This window comes from Capricornis sumatraensis, chromosome 3 (genome assembly GCF_032405125.1).
Source record: "Capricornis sumatraensis isolate serow.1 chromosome 3, serow.2, whole genome shotgun sequence".
Lineage (NCBI taxonomy): Eukaryota > Metazoa > Chordata > Mammalia > Artiodactyla > Bovidae > Capricornis > Capricornis sumatraensis.
The window spans coordinates 88,820,365-88,847,341 of NC_091071.1; the positions used below are offsets into that span (position 1 = coordinate 88,820,365).

General features: G+C 38.0%; 1 protein-coding gene across 1 annotated transcript; it reads left to right on the plus strand.

Annotated features, from left to right (window-relative positions):
* Nucleotides 1–1,224: 1,224 nt before the first annotated feature.
* On the plus strand, nt 1,225–26,977 carry ARL5A (ARF like GTPase 5A). The gene is made up of 6 exons (XM_068969631.1): nt 1,225–1,309; nt 11,871–11,931; nt 13,041–13,188; nt 14,949–15,032; nt 19,701–19,852; nt 22,447–26,977. Exons 1-6 carry the CDS (start codon nt 1,264–1,266, stop codon nt 22,493–22,495), a joined length of 540 nt encoding a protein of 179 aa, XP_068825732.1. The 5' UTR covers nt 1,225–1,263; the 3' UTR covers nt 22,496–26,977.

Consider the following 26,977-nt stretch of genomic DNA (forward strand, 5'->3'; position numbering starts at 1 on the left):
CGAGTCAGTGATGCCATCTAGCCATCTCATCCTCGGTCGTCCCCTTCTCCTCCTGCCCCCAATCCCTCCCAGCATCAGAGTCTTTTCCAATGAGTCAACTCTTCGCATGAGGTGGCCAAAGTACTGGAGTTTCAGCTTTAGCATCATTCCTTCCAAAGATATCCCAGGGTTGATCTTCTTCAGAATGGACTGGTTGGATCTCCTTGCAGTCCAAGGGACTCTCAAGAGTCTTCTCCAACACCACAGTTCAAAAGCATCGATTCTTCGGTGCTCAGCTTTCTTCACAGTCCAACTCTCACATCCATACATGCCCACAGGAAAAACCATAGCCTTGACTAGACAGACCTTTGTTGGCAAAGTAATGTCTCTGCTTTTGAATATACTCTCTAGGTTGGTCATAACTTTTCTTCCAAGGAGTAAGCGTCTTTTAATTTCATGGCTGCAGTCACCATCTGCAGTGATTTTGGAGCCCCCCAAAATAAAGTCAGCCACTGTTTCTACTGTTTCCCCATCTATTTCCCATGACGTGATAGGACCAGATGCCATGATCTTCGTTTTCAGAATGTTGAGCTTTAAGCCAACTTTTTCGCTCTCCTCTTTCACTTTCATCAAGAGGCTTTTAAAGACCCTGATGGAATTCACGTCTTCGAAGGCTAGGAGGTGGGGCTTTTGATGAAGTGTGCGCGCGAGGTTGGGGAAGAGCATGACTTGTTCACACTATGGCTCTGTGGAAGAAAGGTAGAAAAAACGCCAAAGCAAGCAGTCCCGAGCCACCTGCCCCAATCCGGAGCCCGCTTTGCCTGACCCTGGGGTTCAGTCCCGCCGCCTACAGGTCGCTTCCATTGACAAGTAAGCCTGGGCCAGGCCGGCGCTCTTTCCCAGGCCCCGCCCCTCCGGCCGCGCGCCTGCGCCTTCCCGTCCCCTCCGCCCCGCCCCGCGCCTCCCCCGCCCGCCTGGTCGCCGCCGCCGCAGCTGCCCGAGAGGAGCTGGGGGAGGACGGTGGCCCGCGAGGTTCGTCGCACACAACGCGGCGGCGATGTCCGCGAGCCAGGCGGGAGCCGCGGCGGCAGCGGCGGGGCCTCGCGCACGGCACGGCGGCCTGGGCTTCGGCCTCTCTCCGGTTCCTAGGAAGCGGGCCGACGGCCAGCGCGGCAGCAGCAGCGGCAGAGACGGAGGCTCCGGCGCGTCTCTCTCCTCCCCTTGAGCCTGAGCCGGGGGAGGCCAGGCGGCCCGGGTGGCTGGAGAGGGGTCCGCTGCCCGAGAATGGGAATTCTCTTCACCAGGATATGGAGACTGTTCAATCACCAGGGTGAGGGGCTCGGGCCGAGCGCGTACGGGTAGGGGAGAGGGTCATCCGTGGCCGGGTGGGTGGGTGGGTGGGGGTCTCCGAATACTTCCGGAATGTGGGCGCTGCGGTCTCGCGCGGTCTCCGCGCTGAGTGCGGGGTGTTGCGGCTGCGGGCCTGGGGCTGGTCGATCCCACTCCCAGCTCGGGAATGGTTCCCGACTCGCTGCCCTTTTGTCTTAGGAGACCTTCCTAAGAAATCCATTCCGCAAATACACCCATTGCTCCGATTTCTGTTGGGAGTGGAAAAGGTCTCTTGTCCCACGTTCGACGCCCCTTGAGTGGCCCAGCCTGGGTCACGTTTCCGTCCTTTTACCTTCGGCGATTGGGTTTGCACAGCACGAAGTACTGGGGTTCTCTGGGATGAAGGTTATAGGTTGTGGCCCCAAACGCACCCCTGAGCGACCGAGGATTGCAGAATGCGGAAAACACGAGAAATCTCTCTTGACTTAGCCGGTACGTTCAGGTTTATGAGCCTTCCTCGCGCCTCCACCTCCCCGTTCCTCCTCCCCCACGCCTTGGGAGGATTCTTCTGCATCCTGAGTAGTGATGTTCCTCTCTCCGTTTGCCAGATTTGTATCTGTGTTTAAGGTTAAGCTTAAGGTCATTTTCCTACTCGTGTTTCTTGTTTCTTATTTAAGTGGAGGTTTTTATGAATGGATTTAAAATGTTAAAGTATCACTGAAAGCACTTAAAAATCATACCATGTGAAACATCTGTTAACTGTAAGTGACTAGTAAGTTACCAGATATGGAGTGTATTATAAAGAGATGCTTAAGTTCATCTAAGCTCAAACATTACCTTGAAATGCAGATCAGATTTATTGACATTTGTTACAAAAATAGGTGTAAAACTGGGGGAAAGAGGATGCAATTTTAACAAAAAGAACACAGCCATTAAGATACAAAATAGTTACTGGTGTACTTTCATTTCTTTTTAACTCAAGTTGGGTGATTCATCATTCCGGCTGTCAATAACTTTGTGTTTTCCTCCTGTGAAGCTGGTGTTACTGTCACAGCCCAAAATTTTCCAGTAAAGACGTAAATGAATGGTGGCATCTATTATGTGCAACCATCCCTGCCTCCTCCTTGGTGATCCAGCTGCTCCTACAAGAAGGCAATGGGAAGGAAGCAGAACTGGAACTTGTGATCTCTAGTTTATCTTTTAAAAAATAATGATAGTGTAGATCTCATGAAATTAAATGGAAGAGCAACATTTCAAATGATTTTCAAATGTGGAGAATTTTCATGAACTGGAGAAAGCCCCTTCTAATATACGCTGTCTCTAGCCAGCTGTTTCTGTTGAGAGAAGGGTGAATAGAAACCAGTCACTTAACCTTTGTCCGTCTGGGTCTTACCTAGAGTAGCAGGAAATCTTGACTGTATGACTATGGAGCCCACAAATCCTGAAAACTTAATCTGTAGGTCTTAAGAATTGAAACTTAACATTGCCATGATACTGGTGGTACTTATAGTAGTCTGTTTTAATGCTTAAATCCGTAGTTTTGTATTATTTTTAGCAAAGCTAGTATTTCGACTCTACTGTGAAATTTAGAAAGGTTGTTAATTGATCTATAATCCTGCAAGAAAAATTAGATATCTCCACTTTCTATTTTGAGTCAATGATAAAATTGTCTCTGTTAGTGAAGAAAGAATTTGAACTTTGCCAGCAGCTACTGGACAGTACTAAATAATGGTGTGTGCTTTGTTACCACTAAAAATCACTGAGTAGTGTTCTTTTTTTTTTTTTTTAATATTTATTTATTTTATTTATTCATCTTGGCTGCCTCAGGGGTTAGTTGTGGCACATGACCTTAGTTGCTCTGCCGCATGTGGGATCTTAGTTCCCAGACCAGGGATTGAACCTGCGTCCCTTGCATCGCAAGGCAGACTCTTAACCACTGGACCACCAGGAAGTCCCAGTAGTGTTCTTATTACCTCTATTTTGTGGTAATTTTTGACTGGACCTTTTTTTCAGTATTGGGAAATAGTAAGAAATTAATGAAGTTCTAAAAATTTAGATGTCAGCATTATGAAAATATGAATAAACTATCTCCTGTTAAATGATGTGATTGTCTTATCAGCAGGGTCACTTTAAATCTATCAGGTACTTGTTGGTCTTTTAGTTGTGCGTTAAACTTTGTTTTACCTCCAGAAGATACAGAACACCGTCCTATGTTCTTTTCACATAAACTCTTGGAAGGAAGTTTTGAGGGATAACAGAATTTGCTATGCTGACGAAACAAACTGTGCGACATCGCTATCTCCCTTTAGACCAGCTTTTTCAATTTAAGCTTAGCTAGGTTGAGTGCATAGTGAAAACTAATTGTATATTGCTCAGACTTGAAAACCCAGAGGTTGCATTTACATGATACTTAAATTAATAGGGTACAAAGTTTGTTCTAGATGCTGTTGTATATATCATTAAGTTTCTACAGTCCTTTAAAGTAGTTTTTCTTTTCTCCTGAAAATAGGAAACTGAGGTACCAGTGGAATGATTTTCCTGGGTGATGCAACTGTAAATACTGCAGAAATATTTTGCTGACACCGGCCTTAAAGAAGTGACTGGCATTGTTTTTGCATGTGAATTCTCCTCCCGTCCCCAGTCCCCACTGCTGTTTCTCAGTTACTAAACTTTAAGTCTTTACAACTTTAGGGCTTGGAAGAGTTGCCACTAGTATCTTTTAGTATAGAAGGGCTTTTGATCAGAACTCCATTTGTTCATTGAACAAGTATTTTGAACACCTGTTTTGTGCTGGGGTCAGTTGTAGAGAGCTTCCCAGGTGGCACTAGTGGTAAAAAAAAAAACCTGCCTATCAATGCACGGAGACACAGAGATGCAGATGGGGTAGACCGAGAGCAAAACAGACAAGACCCCCTGCCTTTATGTGGGGAGATAAGCTAACTTCATCTTTATAGATAAAATAATAGCAGTTAATATTGACTTGCAAGGTTAGGGTCTATGTGTTTCATGCAGTTAATTTAGTCTTCACTTAATTGACTTATTCTTAATAAGAACCCTGTGAGCCTGATAGTCTCCAGTTTTTAAGACAAAGAAACATTAGGTATTTGTTCCAGGCACTACAGTTAAAAGTGATAGACCTTTGGTGCTAAGTTGCTTCAGTCGTCTCTGACTCTTTGCTGCCCCATGGACTGTAGCCCACCAGGCTCCCCTGTCCATATGATTCTCCAGGCAAGAATACTGGAATGGGTTGCCATTTCCTTCTCCAGATTGAACTTGAGTCTCCTGCATCGGCAAGTGGATTCTTTATCGCTAGTGCCACCTGGGAAGCCCCTTTAGATTGAGACTTTAACCAGGATCATCTAGTGCTTGAGTTGGTACCCATGAAACCTAACAAAAACTTCTTTGTATAAGAAGGATTCATGTTAGATAAAAGGAACTTTTAGACTCTCATGTGAACTGTGAAAGAAGTTATGAAGTTTCCTCATGGGGAGCATTGTTTCATTCTCCTGATTAGCTCACAGAAAAGGAATGATCCATTGTGAATGAATTCTGTAGAAGCTGCTGGTGCCGCAGGACCTGGTGCTGGGAAAGCCACCTCTGCTTCTGTTGTTCTTTACATCGTGTGGGAATTCAAACATGTAAATAAGCATCTATAGAAGCTGAGTAGCCAAAGGGGTGAACTGTGCCAGTTACTAAAACTTTAGCTCCAAACTCACCTTTTTGGTGTGCTCTGTGCATACAGAGCTGGGTCTTTAAATACTAGTCTTTTAAAGGCATGGTGTCAGGCTTTGTTGGTAGGTGGCGCTGCAAGAGGAGGGGGTTTTCTTTCTGGATATGATGCGCCTCTCAGCAGGCCCTCTCCTGCTCGTGCAGTGTGGACGCCTTCTCCAGCCGCTGGCTCTTGCACTGTCTAGTGGTCACAGCAGCTTCCTCTAGTACCCACTTCAGTTGGTTTCAGAATGGAGGTCCTCCAGGGAAGCACTTCCCAATGAACAGCTTTCCCCAGCATGCTAGAGGGAGGATTTCGAGAAAGATCCACCGGCGAGTCCACACAGCTACTTCTCTGACATTCAGTGAACCATGGCCAGGCCCTCAGCAAGGTCTGCATCTCAGTCCTGGGGAGCTGTGGGGAGAAGCCCTGTCTCAGCCCTGGTATGGTGAAAGCGCTGTGTGTTTGTCATTCCTTTAATCTTTATTGTTATTTCTTGTTAGCCAGTCCCTCATTACTCCAGTCCTCTGGAGTAGTTATTTTCAAGTTCAAATTGCTATGTGGTTTCTGTTTCCTAATTGGATCTCTACTTTTGTCATGTATAATTGTTGCTTTTCATCCAGCCAAGTTTTTTGTTCCCCCCCTAGCCGAAACTTCACTACCATTGCTGTAAGTTGCAAGTTTATTTTCAAACTTTGTTTTTTTTAATTGATGATGCTTTTAGATTTTGCAAATTGAATTTTTAGTATGAGGGACTTTATCGGTTATCTCCCTTCTAACCTTTATGTCTTCCAATTTTGATTTATTTATTCATTCATACTTTATTAAGCACATGGTTTACTCTAGATTCTGTGTTTAGACCTGTGAAAACTATAGTAAACCTGACAGAAATGGGATTTTTTGTTCCTTGTGAGACAGAATCCATGGGACTTAGTTTGGATATGAGGTGAGAATGAAGAATCAGGGTGACTCTCAGTTTATCTGCCTTAGTATTTGTGTTTTCTAGCTTTGGTATGATTAACAGAGATAGAAGTTCTCCAGGATAACGATGACTTTTTTTTTCCTTTGCTTAATTTACTAACTGGTAGTTGGCAGGATACATATTGACTTTTAGAACCTGTTAGTAAATAGAACTGGTAGGCTGCCTGAGTATATCAGAAGGAAATAAAGAAGGGAAACAAGCATTTTGATGACAAGAGAGTCAAGTATTGATTGGGAGACTAAAGCCCAGGTGATAATGCAAAATTCATCCAGGTACTGTGACAAGTATACAGTTGGTTGGGCTTATCTGAAAAACTGCAAGAATGCTGTGGCATAGATACTCTAAAAGAAAAATCATGCTAAGTAGTAAACCTGTCGTAAATCACAGGCATCAAAGCATTGAAACAGCCAAAAGTTTGGTTATATTTTCACATAATAACTCTCTCTTGTATACACATTGTATTTTAGGTTCTATGTAGTATTTGTTTTGAAGTGCATTGTAACACTTTAGCTGGAATATGTGTTTTTCATAGAAGGCTCTTCTATCCTGCTAGTGAGAGAAACAGGTTGAAGTGGTGAAAGAATCTAAGGCTATTCAGAGAAGGCCGATTATTAGAAAGTGTGAATAATCTAACCCTATAGTTGGGGATAAACCAACTCTTCACCTTTGACTTGGCACCTTTATCTTTGAGCCCATTGCACAATGATGTCTTAATCTTAATAGTTCTCACTGCGACCCACATGCTATACCTCAGAACTAGGAAGCTATTGAAAATAGCCATGTTGCTTTACTGTAAAAACACAGAAATTCAAATAGAGAAAAAACAAATCTTGGGAGGAAGTAGATATAAGTTGGTATTGAATGTGGCTTGTGGGTGTTAGGGATGATGAGGTGAAGGGCCTCTGACTCGTGGCCTCATTGGACTGTCCTGATCTCAAGACTGAGCCACAGAACGTGGGGCTCCCCAGAGGATTCTGCACATGTTTGACGGAGAAGGCAATGGCACCCCACTCCAGTACTCTTGCCTGGAAAATCCCATGGACGGAGGAGCCTAGTGGGCTGCAGTCCATGGGGTTGCTAAGAGTTGGACAGAACTGAGCGACTTCACTTTCACGTTTCACTTTCATGCATTGGAGAAGGAAATGGCAACCCACTCCAGCGTTCTTGCCTGGAGAATGCCAGGGACGGGGGAGCCTAGTGGGCTGCCGTCTATGGGCTCGCACAGAGTCGGACACGACTGAAGCGACTTAGCGGCGGTAGCAGCAGCACGTTTGATGTGAGATCCTTTCTTCTTTTTAAAATATTTTAGCTGCTAAAAAACCTTCCTGTGTTCAAATACGTTAGCTTGTATTTCCTTGATTGACGTTGGAAATCTGCTTTATGTCTTAAGAGTTTGGGGGAATATCTGCATATTTATGCTTTTGTAGGTGACAGTTATTCACTGAGTTTGTAAAATTAGTTAGAAGAGGGAGGTTGCTTCCAGTATGGAGAGTGGTTTGAGCTGCTTCTTTACTTCGTCTCTGAATATCTCTGACACTCTTTTCTCCTGTTTATTTTCTACCACACCAGGCATGAATTCTCGCCCTGTATCATCAACTATGCCTTCTCTCCCTAGTGTGCTGCTTTTATTTCTAGGCACTAGTGAAGAAAGACTTAACAAGACTTTACATCTTTATCCACCAAATTCTGTGACCTAATTTCGTCTTATTGATTCTCTAGTTCATTCATTCAGTGGCTTGTAAAAGACATTGTATCTTGAAACTGTTCAACCCATCCTATCTTCCACTTGTGTCAGGAGAAGATGAAATCCCACTGTGAACTTCTTGTGCCATCTGCTTTATCTCAGTGTATGTGTGTTATTTCACAATGGTTGGTTCACAGTAGTTTGACTTTATCAAGTTCATCTTGTGGTCAGGTATGACACAGATCCTTCTTTAGTTTTTTCTTTTTTTTTGCCTAGTTAGTCTTTCCTCACAGAAATGGTAGAAAATGTGTTTGAAATCAAGAAATAAGTCCTATGGGGCCTGGCTAAATTAAGGAGACCACTTTAAAAACAAAACCAGTTAGGGTTGTCCCCTAAAAGCAGTTAGCCTAGGAGGCCAGATAGTTTTCTACTGATAAGTCCTACTGTTACTTTTTCAAATACCTTTTGAAACTACTTTAGAATTTTTTTAGAGGCATATTTTAAAATTATCATTTAGGGATCACACCTCATTTAATAATGAAAAGGTAACACTCATCTTAACTGCTTTTTACCTTATGACTGAGATGATACCACGTGACTCCCCTCCCCTTTTAAAATCAGATTCATCTTCAGGGGTTAAACAGCGACCATTGGGAGTGTTCAAAACAGTGTGTCTCAGGCTCTGGAAGCAATTGCAAGAGAAAATTGCAGAATATTTTGAAAAATGGCAGCATGGTTAGAGTCAGTGTTTAACCACCTTTAGGGACTAAGGACCTTGCCAGAGATAATGCTATTGTATTTGTGATCTCTCTGTGTGAGATTCATAAACACACACACATTTTTTAGTTACTGTGTAGTTATGTATAGATCCTTGCCTAAATTTGTATTGGTTTTGCCCCTATTAATTTCGTACTATTTTTAGAGTACCATTTCTCTCATTGGTCAGAGTAATTGTATTTTCTTCCTGAGTACTGGCAAGTCAGTCTAAATTTAGTGCTGCAGCTAATACAAAGAGGTTAACAAAATAACATTCCTGAAACTTAAAAATAAGCTGATGTTTTATGAGTTATATTATTAAAAACTGGTATTCTCTTCAAGTTGGAAACTAAAGTCAGAGGTCAGAGAATAGCCCAATGTGAATTCTGCTTATATTAAAATGTTTTTATAGTTGCTAGTATTACTGGAACTGAAAAAGATATCTGTCATCACAGGGGAAGTGCTCAATTTGAGGATATAGAAAAATATAAAGTCAGGCAGAATTGCCATGCCATTTAAAAACTTCGCAGGTATAAAGGTTTCCCTGCTCCAAGGACTTAGTAGTCTGGCCCTGTTCAGGTGTGCACTTCCTGTGAAGATGGATTTGCCACTGCCTTTTTAACACTCTCTTTGAGGAAGCCCATGCTTCTGATTTTAATCCAGTCACCCTGTACTTTTCCTTAGGGAGAAACTGCCCTTGTCAGGTAGTTCTCATTTTCTCAGTTCCTTTACCCTCAGTTCAGTTCAGTTCAGTCGCTCAGTCATGTCCGACTCTTTGCGACCCTAGTCATCTCTAAAGATGAAATAGACTGGGCCCTGCATTTTTAAAATGACTTTTAAGAACTTGTTTTGGGGGAGCATGGTCACGTCACTTTAGGATGCTAGTGGTTTTAAGCTGCCTGCTCTTCAAAGATATGAGTGACTGGACAAAACTGATTTTATTAAAACTTTCTGGGGCTTCCCTGGTGGTCCAGTGGTTATGACTGCGCCTCCACTGCAAGGGGTGCAAGTTCCCTGATTGGTGAACAAAGATCCCACATGCTGTGCAACCTAAAAAAGAAAGCACTGGCCTGCTAATGTATATTATTTAAAACAATTTTTTTTTCTGTTTACTTGATCTTCATATTTTTGTGTAATGGGAAGTACCTATATCACATTAGGAATTCCTCTTAATGGTAAATGTTGTGTTTGAAAGACATCTACCACCTGACTGCAAAAGCTTTCTCTTGAAGAGCTCCTTTATCCTTAACATTTCTTATTTATAGAATGAATATTAATTCAGCATTTATTATACCAGAAAAGTTGCAGTTACTAGGAAGTACCCTTGCAGGGTGCCTCATTAAACTGAGATGATTAGTGTTCATGTAAATCATTATAAGTGCTCTGTTAGAGGTGTGGCAGAAGAGCAGGAGAAAGTGATTTTTCTTGGGAAGCTATACCTTAAAGATTAGTAGGAATTCTTGAAATGGAGAATTGGAGATGATAATTCCAGCACAGGCAAACACCATGAGTAGAGGTAGAGAAGTGTTTGCTGTGGATGTAGGTGTCAGCTTGTGTAGGAAGAACAACTTGAACTCCAGCTTAGATGCCTGCTGGTCATGGTGAGGGATAAAGCTGAAGCATACTCATTTGGGACTGGCTTTGTATACAAGGCTTAGAACTTGTACTTTGTTTTCCTGTCAAAGTGGAGAGCCATCATTTAAATAAGAGTGTGGCATTATCAGCTTTATAGTATAGAAAAATTACTCAAGAAACAACAGGAAGATGGATTGGAGATAGTCCAGTTAAGTACAGTAAGAGATGAGGAGGACTGCAGCTAGGACAGTGGGGAGGAAGCAGGTCCAGAATATATTTTTGAGGGAGAATAGAACTTAGTGACAAATTAGATGTTGAGGTTGAGGGACTCCAAAGGCATCTGAAATCATGGTAATACCAGTAAGCAAATAAAGTAAGATAGAATCAGGAAGAGGTTTGAAAATTGGGTTTGGGGATGTGTTGAGGGGCACTGTCTCTATCCACTAAGATTGGAGCTTGGGAAAGATATGGGAACGTGGATTAGGAACTGTCTTTCTTGGTAGTGGGCTCTGCCCGAGTGCTGTCTTACTTATATAACCCTGAAAGATAGCATTGTCCCTCCCTGTTTTACAGTGAGGAGGCTTAGGGTTAGAGGACTGTCATTTGCTCAGCATCACACCACCACATGTGTTTTCCCATCTTGCTTCTGTTATCTGTTGCTGTGTAACAAGCCAATTCTTGTAAATTTGATGACTTAAAGGAATTATTTATTACTATCTCTCATGGCCCTATGAGCTCACTGAGCTCAGCTAGGAAGTTCTGGCTTGGGGCTCATTTGATTACAGTTGGATGGCAGCTAGAACTGGAGTCATCTCCGGCTCCACCTGGCTGCATATCCAAGGGGGCTTCTTTGTGTGTCTGGCGTCTCAGCTGGAATGGTTAGAACAGCTGAGGGCAACTGTCCATCTCCCGGGCTTCCTCACATGTGCACAGCAATCTCGGGGTAGTCGGACTTGTTACCTGGTATCTGGCTTACTCCAGGGGGAGCTGTCCAAGAGCTGGGCAGCAACTGCAAGGTGTGAGATGATCCAGGTGTGGAAGTCACACAGTCAATTCTGCATTTTGTTGGTTAAAAGCGAGTCATAGGACCAGCCAGGATTTAAGGGGGCATGAATATCCAGAGACCGTCTTTGGAGATTAGCTTCTTCCATGTACTGCTGTCTTCGGAAGTCGTTTTTAGACTGGATGGCAATAGATGGGCCCCAAGATACCTTGCTAAAATGTGAAAGGAATGAAAGAAAACAGCATGAGTGTTTGAAGGAGGGCCCAAGGAAAAGGAGTTGGTGGAAAAAATTAATCAAGAGAGGAAGAAAAAGTTGGAAAAAGTGATGCTGTAGAAGGCAAGGGGGCAGGGAGTCACTGCCGCCATAGCCATAGGTCCTTAAATTTGGTTAGAAGGACCCTGTGGTTCACATGTGCTCAGATACGTAGAGATGCCTGACAGCAGCTTTAAAAGGCTGCCCTTTTTCTCCCTGCCATTCACCCATCTCACCTGTACATACCCCATTAATGCCTTAAATTCATAATTAGAACTTAAGTAACTTAGTCCAGTGTGAAACATTAACACATTAAGTCTTACATAAATTGTTGTGCTTGCGTTTGGGATAGTTGACTGAGAGTCGGCTTCCAAGGAGTGGAAAGAATGCAGAACTTCTGGCTTCCTAGACAGGTGAAACTTCTCAATGTAGAATGAGGGGTTAGACCAATAGCATAATTCTCCTGTTGCTGTGATGTTCTTTTCAGTTACAAAAAGGAATAAAATGCCATACACTGAATTATACCATGGTTGTAAAGAGTAGATGAAATGAGAAAATTTTTACTTAATAAATCACTGTTTGTTTGTTTTTTCCCCCCAGAGCACAAAGTTATCATTGTTGGGCTGGATAATGCAGGAAAAACTACCATCCTTTACCAATTGTAAGTACTAACTACCTAAAAAATTCTATCTTTTTGTTGATAGTTACTTTTTCTGCCTGAGTGATACTTAATTAGCAAAAGCAGTAAAAAATTGTATGGAATCCACCTTACTCTTTAAGAAAGCAGGTTGGCCATGAACCAGGAGCCCAATTTAAGCAACTGCTTCTAGAGAGCTAGAACTGTATAAGACGTTGAGCGTGTGGTTCAGTTGTTTGTTTGTAGAGAGCAAACAAATATTTGTTTCTGTCGTTTCTTGGAATGAAACTACTGAGTGTTCCAGCTAGTCCACTACCTAGTTCCACCTCTGTTTTGAACTCTTCATTCACTCTTTTCTTTTTTTTTTTGAAGTTTCAAAGAGCTTAATTGTTTTTATACAACACATGATAGTGATGTATTTCAGATTTTACCAAAGAGCACATCTTATTAGGGATGGTTCATATCTGTGATTCCAGGAATATAGTTTTTTCAACACAGAGAGTCCAGTATGTATATTTGTTAGTATTCTTCTGAACATAATTTATTTATGTGTGTTGTTATTGTTGTTTAGTCGCTAAGTTATGGCCGACTCTTCTGTGACCCAGTGGACGGTATTCTTCTAGGCTCCTCGGTTCGTGGGATTTCTCAGGCGAGAATTCTGGAGAATTCTTCTCCAGAGAATCTTCCCAACTCAGGGATCAAGCCTGCGTCTCCTGCATTGGCAGGCAGATTCTTTACCACTAAACCACCTGGGAAATCCTAGACATGTGTGTAATATATGTGTAATATGTAGTATCCTGTTTTATTTATTATTTTTTTTAATTTGGAGTACAGTTGCTTTACACTGGTATGTCAGTTTCAGCTCCTCAGCAAAGTGAATCAGCCATACATAAATACATATCTCCTCTTTTTGGATTTCTTTCCCATTTAGGTCACCACAGAGCACCAACTAGAGTTCCTTGTGCTATATATACAGTAGTGAACCTTTTGTTCACTCTTAATAAACCTAGTGGAAAGGGGATATTTGGGTATAAAATATAAAAGGAGGTTATGCTGATTTATCCCTTAGTTGAAAAATATTCAAACAATCTAGTTTTTTTGCTAATTGTGATATATTTGAACTTTTTCCCCAGTTCTATGAATGAAGTTGTACATACGTCCCCAACAATAGGAAGTAATGTAGAAGAGATAGTGATTAATAATACACGTTTTCTAATGTGGGATATTGGTGGCCAAGAATCTCTTCGTTCTTCCTGGAACACTTATTATACTAACACGGAGGTATGTTTCTTAATATACTAAGTCTTTTGTAAATATAATACTTGGGAAACACTTTCTAGACATGAACTCTTAAAGTTATCTTTTTGAAATATCACAGTATATTAATGTGAATATAAGTAGACTTTAAACATAATGGAATCTTTAATTCCCTCTTTCAGGGTCATTGTTCTGTATATCCATTCTCACTGAACCTCTGTAAGAAGAATTGGTGATTGATTAGTCTGATTTTATACTGATCTCAGAGCTTGTCTTAAATAATTGTTTTTCTAAAGAACTCCATTTCACAGTTTGCAACTTCATTTTTCTTGTACTATTTACTTGTGTCTGTATAGAGGAAATCCGAGTTAAATGAGAGGACTCTGGTAGTTTGAATCCTTATTCAAAATTTTACTGTGTATTTTCTTTTATGCAATGCAATTGCACATTGAAGAACTCTTTTTATTATAAAACAGTTTAGATACAGTCATATGTTTCATTTACATATTATTTGCCAAGAGGAAATTTCTGACATTTGAGAGCTTGCCTCTATAGACCTTGTAAGATTAAAGGCTGTGACATTTGTTTTTGTAGTGCTGGTTATAAGTTAGTAAGTCTCCAATTGTATATATGGATGAATATGGTATCACTGAGGCACTATTAAATATCTCTAATGACCCGATTCCCTAACACTCTGTTAAGAATTTGATTATGTCTTTTGGAGAAAGAGGAGTATTTATATGATTAGTATTCCCATATAAAATGCTTCATGTATTATAAACTCATGCCAACTTCTTGAAAATCAATAGCTTTGTTAAAAGGTTTAGAGTAGGACATGTCTTAGAGCAGAGCAATATAACCACATATCAGTAAAGTCTCAATGAGAGAAGAGGTCAGGTAGCAGTTCTCTTATCCATCCACATTGTGGTTGATGAAATCTGAAGAATAGAAAAGATCCTGAAAATTAAGTGGTTTGTTTGGAAATGAAAAGCTAGTTCTAAACAATATATAGTGCATACTAATAATAGGCAGTCAAAATTAACTTGGACATAGCCAGTGCCATCATAAAGTGACTATGCCTCTTCCTGTTTCCCTGGTGCCTTTTGGTGCTCATGGAGTTGAAGGAGGGGGCCACTGTAGCTCTGTCCTGCACAGCTCCTTTATGAGTCTTTGCATCTTCTGATGCTGGTCTCATCATCAGTTCAGGAAAGAGTTGTGCTTGCAGTAGCAGGGACCACTTACATAAGGAAGAGAGTATGGTTTTAGATACAAATTTATTCTTTAAATTTGTTGATTTTTTTTTTTGAAAATTAACTCTCGTATTACTTTATTCTCATATACCTGCCCTTATAGATTTTTAAATTGACATTAATAAATAGTATCTGTCTAGAAGTACCTTAAATTTTGGGCCATATTTTTGTCTTATGGACTTACAGTGCAAATAAAATTAAGATACTAGATATTAATTAAGATATTATAGAATTAAGATACTAATTTAGAAAACAAATGTTATATTTTGCTTAGTTTATTAGCAGAATATTCTAATAGAATGATGACATCATATTGTCTTTTATTTTTTCTTAAAAATCAGTAAATATGTTTGAATTAAAGATTAGACCTTTAGGCTTCACAGTGTATAGTGGATATCTCTGGTTTTCAATAATGTATACCATAAGGTTCTAATTTCTTGATAGTTGTTAGACTGTAAATCAAATAAAGACTTGATAAATTTTACAGATAGCAAATTATGTAATCACTAATGACTTTTTTTATAATTATTTTAGTTTGTAATAGTTGTTGTGGACAGTACAGACAGAGAAAGGATTTCTGTAACTAGAGAAGAACTCTATAAAATGTTAGCCCATGAGGTAAGTAGGATTCTGGCATTAGATGTGTGTTGGGGGGATATTTCTATCAAATTTTTACTTTCCATTTTCTCATGGGGATGCTATTTCAGATTTTCGGAAAAAACTACTTATCTGCTGAGTTTGTAACTTTGACACTTTCCAATTTGGAAGTGTATCTGGAAGCAGTAGAAAGATTGTGGAGTGAGTTGTAGATTTTTAACTCCATTTATCTTGGATAAATTTGGTTTAGAAGTTTTCCTGGACAAAAAGATCTAAAGTGGCTTTCATTTTTCATTTTAAATAGATTAATCATACAGAGGATTATCGTTAAGACTTTACAGCATCTTATTTCTAAGACACACAGCAAGTTCTGATTATAACTCAGTTATCTGACTAATACTTAAATTTGTTGCCCTTTAGTCTCTGATAGTTTTCCCTCAACTGAATAAAACTATATAGCCACATTTTCTTAGTCCTTTAGAAATACAACTGTTAACATAATTTGAGAATTAAATGGACTGAATAATATAGTCAGTAATGATAATAGTAACTGTACCTCTGTGTTAGCAGAGTTTTGGTTCTAGGATGCCCGTAGGTACCAAAATCCAAAGATGTTCAAGTTCCTTGTATAAAATGGTACAGTATTTGCATATAACTTAGGTACATCCTCCTGTATACTTTGTCCTCTGTAGATTGCTTATAATGTCTAGTACAGTGTAAATTCTATGAAAATATGCAGCAAATCCAAGTTTTGTTTTTTTTCCAAGTTTTGCTTTTTGAACTCTGGAATTTTTTTCCCTGAGTATCTTCAACTTGAGGTTCACTGAATCTGTGACTGCAGAACCCATGGATAAGGAAGGCCAACAGTAGTGGCATCTGATTATTTTCTCTTGCCTTTCATCACAGCTGTTACTTTCTCAACTTGAAGGTGGTAATAGAGTAGTAAATACTTAAATGTGTTGTATAATTTTTATTTGGGTGGAATTTTAATAAAGCTTAAGGAAACCGGGATATCTTTGTAATGAAGTTTTTATTAGTTTTAATTTTGATTCAGTGTTTTCCTTTTGTGATTTTCATTAAGAATTTTGGTATGTTTCACATGTAAGGAAACTTGGTGAAGTAGTTATGTAAATTGAAGTTCCTGTTTTGCTTGTGGTGGTCATACCTACCAAAATGCCATTTTGAACTGATTCTAGCAGCTTTTAAATCCTTTGGAATTTTTTTAAAAAAATTCATCTTGCCTTTGTAAATGTATTTAACAATTTTCAATTCTAGTTTGAGAAAGAGTAAACAGTAAAAGAGGCACAGGCTAAGGATTTTTAAAATTTTCCCTTTGCATTTTACAACAATGCATCATTCTTCAGTTTTTACCAAAGAGTTATTCTATTGTTGTTTTATCAAGACTTTAGAAAAAGAAAATTAAGACGCAAAACGTATTTGTCTCTTGACTGTATTTTTTACTCTGTTAACAGGTAGCCTCCCTATTTGATTCTTACCCTAATAGGTCAATATGTAGGACATCAGTATTATAAAAAGTCCAGAGAGTAGGGCTCTAACAAAGTTGTTGGATTTTATGAGTTGAGTCGTTAACTTGCATAGATCAATTAACCTCGTCTTTTATGGATTATAACACTGAGGCCCAGTAGTTGATGTGACTTGGTGAGCTTTTTAATTTAAGCATTCACATCATTCAGGCTCTTCACTAGGAAAAATAGTAAAAGTCAGAAATAGAGCCTAGCTGGAAAGTGAAAGAGGGGATGAGATTAACAGAAAAGAAAGAAATTACAGGTGAAGTTGGGAACTAGAGTTAAGTTACTTATTAGGGTCAGGAAGAGCCAATAGGCAGAGTTCTGGGGAGGAGCTTCCAGCTCAAGGATGAGAATTTGTGAATGAAAAACAAATTGCAACATGGGTCAGTCACGTGCTTCATGCATACCACAATAAACAACAGTCTTCTTATCATCACCAGTAATGATTCTGTGTATTACGAAGTACAAAACTACAGCATTTAAATACATTTAAAGCTTCATCTTAAATGAAGCACAAAAACGTTGAAACTCATGAATTTTTTTAAAAATTCCAAAGACGAAAGAATAGATGAATTTTATTCAGAATGATTCAACTTCTAGTAATTATCTTTACAAATGGAGCTTGAGAAACAAATTGACAACTGTATATGGCATGTAGACAATGCTAATAAGTAAATATGTCTGTGTGTGCTACTATTCATTTCCTTGACTAAACTAAAAACTATTTTTAGACTCATTTAAGAACAGAAGTCTGTGGTATGGAGCAGAACTTTTTCAAACTGTTTAAAATGGGTGATGTACAAAAGATCACCACTCTTTATCTTGTACTTTGACCTCTTGTTAACAGCCTTAATGCAGTGTATCTCTTTTCTACTATTAGCATAATGCATTGTTGTGAAGTTATTTTAAGAAAAAGTAAAGGAAGACTTAATTTTCCTCTTTTCCAAAATATTTAAATTTAGATAACAGAGCTTTAGAAGAAAATCAAGAACCTTAAATAAAATTTGAGCCTTTAATATCTAGGAAAGTTGCATTCAGTATGGGTTTTTTTTCTTTTTTTCTTTTAGATACTGCAGTACCTGGTTCTGTTTCTTAGGTTTTCCAATTTTCAGTCTACGGGCCTCTCCAAATAATTTTGTTACTAAAAGTGATGAATATAGGTTACTTATAAATAGCATAAACTATGTGTCCTAACTTGTGCCACATATTTCTGTTGTCAGATATTTCTAAAGTTTGTTCCTTGAACATGCCAGCGTTACCTGGCATGACCTATATAAAGATTGCAACACATGCTGGCAAGAAGAGATAGTGAAACCTAAACGATAGGAAGATAGGAATTAAATCCCATGGAAAGTCCATCTACTCAGTGATTCAGCCATATATCAACTATTGATAACTGTTCCATTTTCCAATTAGGATCAGAGAAAAAAATCCATATACTTAATAACGCATATGAGCACTAGTTATAGGTCATCCCTTCAACTTTTTGCCTTATATAAATAGGCAGGTGATCTGAATTATAGGTGAAACAGATTGAATTGGAACTCTCTTGGGGGAGGGGTAGTTTTTTTTAAATTTATTTTTATTTGAAGGATAATTGCTCTATAATACTGTGTTGGTTTCTGCCCATGTATCAGCATGAACCAACCACAGGTATACATATGCTCCCTCCCTCTTGAATCTCCCACCCCATCCCACCTTTCTAGGTTGTCACAGAACATGGGTTTGAGCTCCCTGAGTCACACAGCAATAAATAGGAACTCTTAGAACTTAATGTTTTCAGAGCAGTGGTCCCTGACCTTTTTTAGCACCAGGGACTAATTTTATGGAAGACAATTTTCCCACAGTCCCGTGGAGGGGAAAGAGATGGTTTCCTGATGATTGAAGCACATTACATTTATTGTGCACTTTTATTTCTATTATTATTACATCAACTCCATCTCAGATCATCAGGCGTTAGATTCCAGAGGTTTGGGACCCTCGTTCTAGAGTATCCCTTTTCTGACCAAGTTATTCAGGTAACTGTGTCCTTGTCTGTAGTACTGTAGTGCCGTCCTGCAGAGGGCGCTGTAACTCAGTCAGTCTCCAGTGTTTATGGAAAGCATACAGCAGAACTCCTTTTCACCTGAGTAAGAAATCTACTACTTCTGTTGTTTATTTACTTCAGAAAGAATGAAAAGCCATAGAGACTCTCTTCTAGCAAGAGTAAAATAATGTGGAACAGTCTGTTTAAATCTACTGAAGACTCTTGCTTCAAACACAGAAACACATGATTGAAACCAAAATATTCTCACTGAGATCCCTGAAAAGAAGATGGCATTCAACAGAGCTGGGAACACTTGCAGACATAGCACCAAAACCTTAGTTTTCTCTGTATCTCTTAAAATATATAGGCAGAGTTTTATGAGAGTTCAGTCCACTAGTTGAGTGGATCCATCATGGTTTCTTAGCCCAGTATTCACGAATGGACTTTAGGATATCTATGAACACCCTAAAATTGTACAAAAACTTTTTTGGGCATATATACATACGTACATTTTCAGGAGGGAGAAGTCTATAACTCTCCTTAGGTTTACCAAGGAAGCTCTACCTAAAGATAGATTGGGCAAGAATTTTGAAAAGCTCTTGAGTGCCACACTAAAGAGTAATTAGGGTTGAGGTGGTTATTGTTTAGTTAAGTCACATCTGACTCTTTACAACCCCGTGGACTTAGCCCATCAGGTTCCTCTGTCCATGGGATTTCCCAGGCAAGAATACTGAAGTAGATTACCATTTCCTCTCCAGGGGATCTTCCTGACCCAGGGATCTAACCTCTGTCTCCTGTGTTAGGAGGTAGATTCTTTACCATTGAGCCACTTGGGAATCCTGGGGGAATGGTTAGACACGTATTAAATTGGAAGATGTGACTGTTAAATAGAGCACATAGGACCATGAAAATGTAACCTAGGACTGTAAGAAATACGTAAATACATGCAGGTATAGATTGATTAATTTAAATGTGTTCAGTTTGATGTTTACTTTCCATCATAAGAGCTATGAGATACTTTTATGTAAAGTAGTTGAGACAATTTAGGTTACACAGATTATCATATATAATCTGTGAAGTTGGAAAGTATTGAAAAAAATGAACTGACCTTTACAGTTTTGTTTGCTTTTGTAGGACCTAAGGAAAGCTGGATTGCTGATTTTTGCTAACAAACAAGATGTTAAAGGATGCATGACTGTAGCAGAAATCTCCCAGTTTTTGAAACTAACTTCTATTAAAGATCACCAGTGGCACATCCAGGCGTGCTGTGCTCTTACTGGAGAGGGGTAAGATGTCTTCTTCATGAATAACATGTATCTAGCTTTAAAACATGTATTTCTTTTAAAAATCAAATATTTAAGGTTACCATGTACAGAACTTTGTGAGGGAGAGATGTACGACACCACCCATGCAAGTCAGGAAATAGTTCCTGCACTGTTGTTGAGACTTACATTCTAAGAAAGAAACTGGCACTTGCTGAGCATGTCCTGTGCCTTGTGTGCTTTCTATAAAGTGTATCATTTATTCCTAACAGTCATGTAGACCAGTTGTTTTAAATTCATGTCTTATGCATAAAAAAGCTGAAATAGAAGATTTGCGTGAGGGACTAGTTTACAGATACGCTAACAGTGTTGCCAAAAGGAAGTTCCTGCACTTCAAAAAACAAGAGTTAGAATTGGAGAGAGCGTGGCAGAAGAGTCCTTGGCCCTGGAGGGAAGGGTGGTGCCTGCAGTAGAATTTTGCCCTAGCCTAAGGCCCAGGGGTGAAAGGATTTCAAGCAGGCAGAGCTTTGTCAGCATTGTTATAGGTAAGATATAGAACATACAATGTTATATGAGGCATAGCCAGATAGTGTCAATAATTCAGTATTTGGTTTACCCTTCTCTGTGACCTTAAAAGGAAGGGAATTTCTGACACTGCAGGTAAATTCACATCTATGCGTCAAGCTTCTGCCCTTTTGTAACACCTGAAGAGTCCCACCACCAAATTTAAGAACTAAATCGGAGATGAAGCCAAATCTTAGTGAAATAGAAGGTACCGTTACCTGATTATAGGCATTTGAAAGAGCGTAGTTATTAGAACCTCAAAAAAAACAAATCTGTTCATTAAAAAAAAAAATCAGATAATACCGACTATCCACATACTCATTTAAGTAAAAATATCTTCTACATAGTTCTTTGTTAAATAGTTGATATACATATAGGATACATATATAGATATCGGTATGTCTTTATTTGTATTATCTTTATGAAAAGTCTTAAAGCAAAAGCACTGATTATAATACTAAATCTGACAACAAAGATAAGTGATCTAGGACTGATAAAAGATTTAACTTGTATACTTTGAGTAATTGTGTGGAAAATATATCATTAGTTAGGCTACATATGAATTCTGGCAGTTTCAATGTGTTAAGAACACTACTTATTAAATTAATTTTTGTGGCAAAATATATATAATACAAAACTGGTAATGTAACCGTTTTTAAGTGTACAATACATGGGCTTTAAGTACATTCACAGTGTGATACACCCATCACCCCCCTTTATTTTGAGTTCCGGCAGTTTTATTTTTAAAGGGGGACATCAGCGGATGGTGCCATCTTTTCAGCTTTGGGTTTATGTGGTCTTCCATTTGCAGGAGTTAGCAAATGGAGATGTTTGGTTTAGGGGAAATGTTTCCTGTGTAAAGTCTTGGTTTTAGTATTGGTGACATTTTGACTCCGACCTGTCATTTGCTCACCTGTCTAAGTCAGGCTCCCTCTGTAATATGGGAAGGGTTCTGGTCCTAGTACTGTGAAGATTAGATAATGGATAGTAAGTGCTTAGTAAAGTCTCTAGTTTGCTCTTAAGTAACTCCTGTACCTTTAACAGTGTAGAATTGATTAATTTACTCATCTTGTTATTGTATCATTTCCTGTGAATAGTTGAAAGGTAACGAATTAATAGGGAAAAAGTATGGGCCTATACCAAAACAATTGTTTATTTATTTCATTGCCCTCTTTTCCTTCTATTTCTATTGTCTTTACATTTTTAAACTTAGGCACACAAATCTGAGTTCTGGCTTTTTAAATATTAATGTGGTAGCATTGTTTCTCATATCTGTAAAACCTCCTCATAGATGCTGATTGATGGTTCATAACAGTCCTTCATTTTGTTGTATTTCCCTCTTGCTAAATAAACATTTAGATTCTTTTACCATAATATCTCTTTCTATATTTTGGATTATGCTCAATTACCCATTGTTCAATGATAACTGGTGTTAGTAATATGAGATTTTGTTTCCTTCAGATTTTTTTGATGTATAGATGTCACAAATACTACATGCATACTTTGTTTTAATAGCTACTGTATATTAAATATCCTGCCATTTCTACTTCATTTATATTGTGAGCATTTTGTCATATTATAAAACAGTCTTTGAAAGGAATTTTTTAATACATCATCATTTATGTTCCATAATTTGTTAAATTTTTTCTCTTCTGCCAGACATCTAGATTTTACTATTTCCTATTAAAAATTTACTATTTCCTATTAATAATACATAAACATGTCTTTCTCTTTTTTAGGATATATTTCTAAAAGTAGAAAAAAGGGTAGAGTGTTGGTATTTTAAGCATTTTTGATACTTCTTACTAAATTACTTTCTATGAGCATTCACTATTGAGCTTCTCTTATGTATCAGGCAGTATTCTATGCACTAGAGACATAGCAGAACCAAAAATGTATGGTTGTACTGTATGGAAGTATAGCACCCACATTGAATATTACTGATTTTTCTAATCTTTGTTGTTTAGATAGATAAAAAATGGAACCTTCTTTTAATTTGCTCTTCATAGCTTTTTAGTTGGGAATTTGATCAAGATATTTTATTTTCTTTATAGATTATGCCAAGGACTTGAATGGATGATGTCACGACTTAAGATTAGATGATCTCTGCTGACCTCTTCTCATAGACTTTGTGTAAATGAAGTGCTGGACTTTACCTGAAAGCTGCAAAAATTAATGGTTTAGATATATTTATAATAAACTGATTTAAGCATTTAAACTTTTTCTATAAGAAGAAAAATTAAGACCACTTATTTGAAAACACAGATGAAGTTTCACCTTTCAATCTGCTTTCTCATTAGTTCCTTCCAAAGCAAGGTCTTAAAGCTGTGATTGACATTTTTCTCATAATGAATCCTCTCAGGACATTGTGTAGCCTGTGGTAAGTACAAAGGGAGAGGAAGACATTTTTAACTTTCAGAGCTTTATTATCAGCATAACCCTCCCTTGTTGAATGTTGTTCTCTTCCTGTTCCATTAAGTCAAAATGCAAATCAGCACAGATACTCAGTTTCCAATATTTTAAAATGTAATTATGAAAAGTATTTTGCATAAGGTTGTGTATGTATTGTGTATATACCTCAAGTTCGAGTTAATGGCTTTGATTTATGTTCTTAAAGAAAAGCAAATAACACAAAAACTAATATCCTTAGTTACAAACATAATGGGATGAGTACTGGCACTGATGGTGAGTGCTGTTTTATACTTCCCCTGTGTTCTCTGTATTATACTAACTCACCCCAAATCATTGAGCCACTCTTTAAAAAAAAAAAGAAAGGAAAAGCTTCACATTGTGTCCCTAATCTTTTATTGAGCAAATCACATACATGGAAAGCTGTAACCTAGCTGAGTGGAGTATCTGTCATATTCTTGACTTAGTATTACTGGTGGACGGAATAGCACACTGAGCAGTTATCAGATTGCTCCCTTTACTGGACCTTATGCCATCTAAATTTACTGAGTGGATTGTTAATCCATTAATTGGCCAATCATTAATTATGATTAAAATTATAAAGTGATTTTTTTCAGCATTAATTGGAAACTGTTGTGTGAAATATGTCTACCAAGAGAAGTATCACACCATAAACATTGTCGAATAATTTAGCTACAATCTTCTTAGATACCAAATTATATGTCAAGCATTTAAAGTGAATTTGAGATGAAAGGTGAAGCATATTTTGTAAGCAGTGAAGATAATTTCTTAATTTAAAAATTTCTGATTTCTTATCTTAGGAGTTGAAATTGTTTGAGGTTTTATTTGTGTCTAAGTTTTCTTTTATCATCTTACACCACATGAATGTATTGTTTGACAGTTACAAAATATGAATTTTTTCTAATGCTTTTAAGAATTTGGTTTAAAAATTGATCAACATAATGTATTATTTTTATTAAGAAGTAACTTAGGCCCCAAACTTTTTATGTTTACTTGGATATTTCTTTTTTCTGCATCTGAAAATCTAAGGTGTTTCAGTTGTAACTGTAAGCAAACTTATCCTAAATATGTTAAAACATATTCTTGGGTACTATGTTGGTATATCTTTCATGCCCTGAAAATCTGATGACTAGTGCAAAACTGACGTGCTAAAGGATATTCAAGGGAAAAAAATTACTTTTAATACCAGCCTTTTAAATTTCAAAGATTTTGATGATTAATAGTACATACTAGAATTATTGACAAAACTCGGAAAATTCCTTTCTATAAAATACTCATTATATAAATCCAAGTCAGGCATGGGAGATCAGTGTTTAAAATTATATGTTATGTTTTCTTTTATATTATATTCAAAATGCAAGCGTAACACTTTAATATTTGTCAACTTCCTTTTAAAAAGTAAATCCTAAATTACTAACTTTAGTTGTTCATATGTCCTCATACTTTTTCAAATCACTATAAGGAATTGCTTGTATATTAAAAACTCAGATCTATTTTGTAGATGTTGCAGTGTCATCAGAAACAAATACTCTGTAAAGTAACCCAGCAAATCCACACCTTTTATCCTTTTTGCCTTTCAATTTGAGTAATTATAATTTAGTTCCTTGGATTGCTGCCACATCAGTTCAGCTGTATACCTGCACAGTCTGTCCCTTGTCATCAAGGTGTTGGCCAAAATTTAATCCTAATTAGATGTTTAAAGCGTGTCTTACCGTTACAATTGGTGTAGTGATTGACATGGCATCGTGAGAATGCATGTACTCTTACACCACCTTGATAAAACATGCTTTCTTGGTTATATCTTACCCTCCAGGCCAAGCATTAGAAATAAGATGGGTACCTTTATTGTTGTTTTAGTCGCTAAGTTGTGTCTGTCGCTTTTGTGACCCCATGTACCGTGTAGGCTACCTTTATACTTGTGCATAAAACCAGAATTACAGCAGAAAAATTTTTTTAATTTGTAATGTGAAAATACATCAAAATCATTTTAACAGTATTACTTCTGAATAACATGGAGCACCTCATGAATAGTCATGTTGGCAATTTATATGTCGTTTTTAAGTGGAATTAAGCAAAGGGCATTGTTTTTGGTTTTTTAATATACTGCGTTTGGGTTAAACAAACATCTTATATAGGATTATTATGCTCAACTTTGAAAAGAACAAAGCTCCATACCTCTGTTCATGCGACTGGATTTAAATATCCTATGTTTGATACTAATTTTTAAAATTGTGTAACTTCTCTCAGCACCGTGATAAAAGGAACCATATTGCTAAATGCATTTAAATATGTTTAATTTTGTCATGCAGCGTGTAGAAAGCATATCTTACACATTCTAATGAGGATCCTCGTTTGAGATTTTCCAGTTCTGTCTTTTTTGGCCCTCATGGATGGGCAAAGAATACATGGAAGGCTGGTGGTTTGGGATGCAGAGGAAAGTGGGTAGGGAATATGACATTTTGCCTTAAGAATAAAAAAGTGCTTCACCTGCTGTCTGGCATTGCTAATGCAGGTAGTTAAAGTGATTTTAGAAGCACGGCATGAAATAGAAAAGTTTCTGCTTTCTGGTCTTCAGGAAGTGCCTGGTAGGTAGTGACAGTGGGATCAGGGGAGTGCAGGGCCCCGAGCAGAGGCAGGCAGTGCCTGAGGCATGCTTGGCTCTTTTGTCTGAGTGTATAGCACTAAGATGCCTAGAAGTGGGATGCGACTGTCCCATCTCTTAGGCCCTTTACATTTCTTGCTGTGACTACAGCAACCACATTCAGTACAGACAACCTCAATATTTGTCTATATTTGTGTAAATAGAAAAACTGTAGACAACTTTCTAGTTTTCTCTGCAGGCCTTTTCAGGAATTTATCTGTTGTGTTCTACTTTGTATATAGGGGATAGCAGCACATCCCAGACTACCTGTGAACTCTGGGGTTATCTTCTCTCAATTGCCCAGTTGTATCCTGAAATGAATCCATCTTTCAAGGCCGGGTTTTGCATGACTTAACTTTGAACCCTGCCACTGTCCAAGTATAACCTGGAACTTCTTGCTTTGGGATTGGCTTTCTTATAGCTCAGCATCCCCTGCACTCCTTTCCTCATCAACAAAGATATGTTCTCTTGGTCCTGGAGATATTCTCAACTTTACCTATATCCATTATTCTCCAAACTGCTAACCTCTGAGTTGGTTCTGTTGTCCTGTGCTATCCTCCACTGGCTTGATTCATTGATTTGCACTTTGCTTATTAGAGAGTATTGTCAGAGTTGTTGAGTACATCACAAACTGGCTTGCTGTGTGCACAGCACATAAATGCCTGCAGTAAAGTCCTTTAAATTATACTGTATTTAGCATTTTAATATGTTAACTTTAGCTTCTCACATTGAAAAGTAGATTCAGAAAGAAGAGAAGCACCTAGACTGCCAGCTCCTTGAGCTGCTAGTTAGATGTGAAAGGGATTGTTATGTACATGTATTCTCTTTCCATTACCAAAATAATATCAGTACAAATAATATGAGGAGAAAGATGACAAACCAAATCATACATGTAGTGTTTAACCTGAAGCCATCCCCACATCCTTAAAACCATAAACCACATCCCATTTTCCCCCCTGACACTTACTTAAAGAACAGAGGTAAACATTAACTGTCTAAAGGAATTAGTAATGAGACACTTATCATTACAAACTAAACCTGTTGAAATGAACTTTAAAAGACATCAGAATTATCAGCCATCATGTTTCGACACTGTAAATGCAGATTTAATATAGAAAATAATTTTAAGTTCTGCTTATATAAAAATAATACTTCTATATCATGCTCCTACAAAGAATGTGTGATATTTAAGACCGGAATGGTGGAGTAAAGGAAAGAAAGAATTTAAAAACTTTGGATGCTAAAGAATGCTTCTATAAAACTCTAAAATTGTGTATGGAATTATGAAGAAATTGTAACAGGGTACAGTTGGGTTAATTATGCAATATATCTTATCAATTGTCTAGCCCTTGTGTATTGTTCTAAAAACTAAAGTTTGAATCTTTATGGTCTTGCCTACTAGAAATTATGTTCTTTGGTAGAGAATTCCCATAGTCTGTACTCAACAAGTGCCTAAAATTGATTTGTGTTGATTTTTAAGTCCATCTAATAAATTATATGTGTTTTCTATGGTA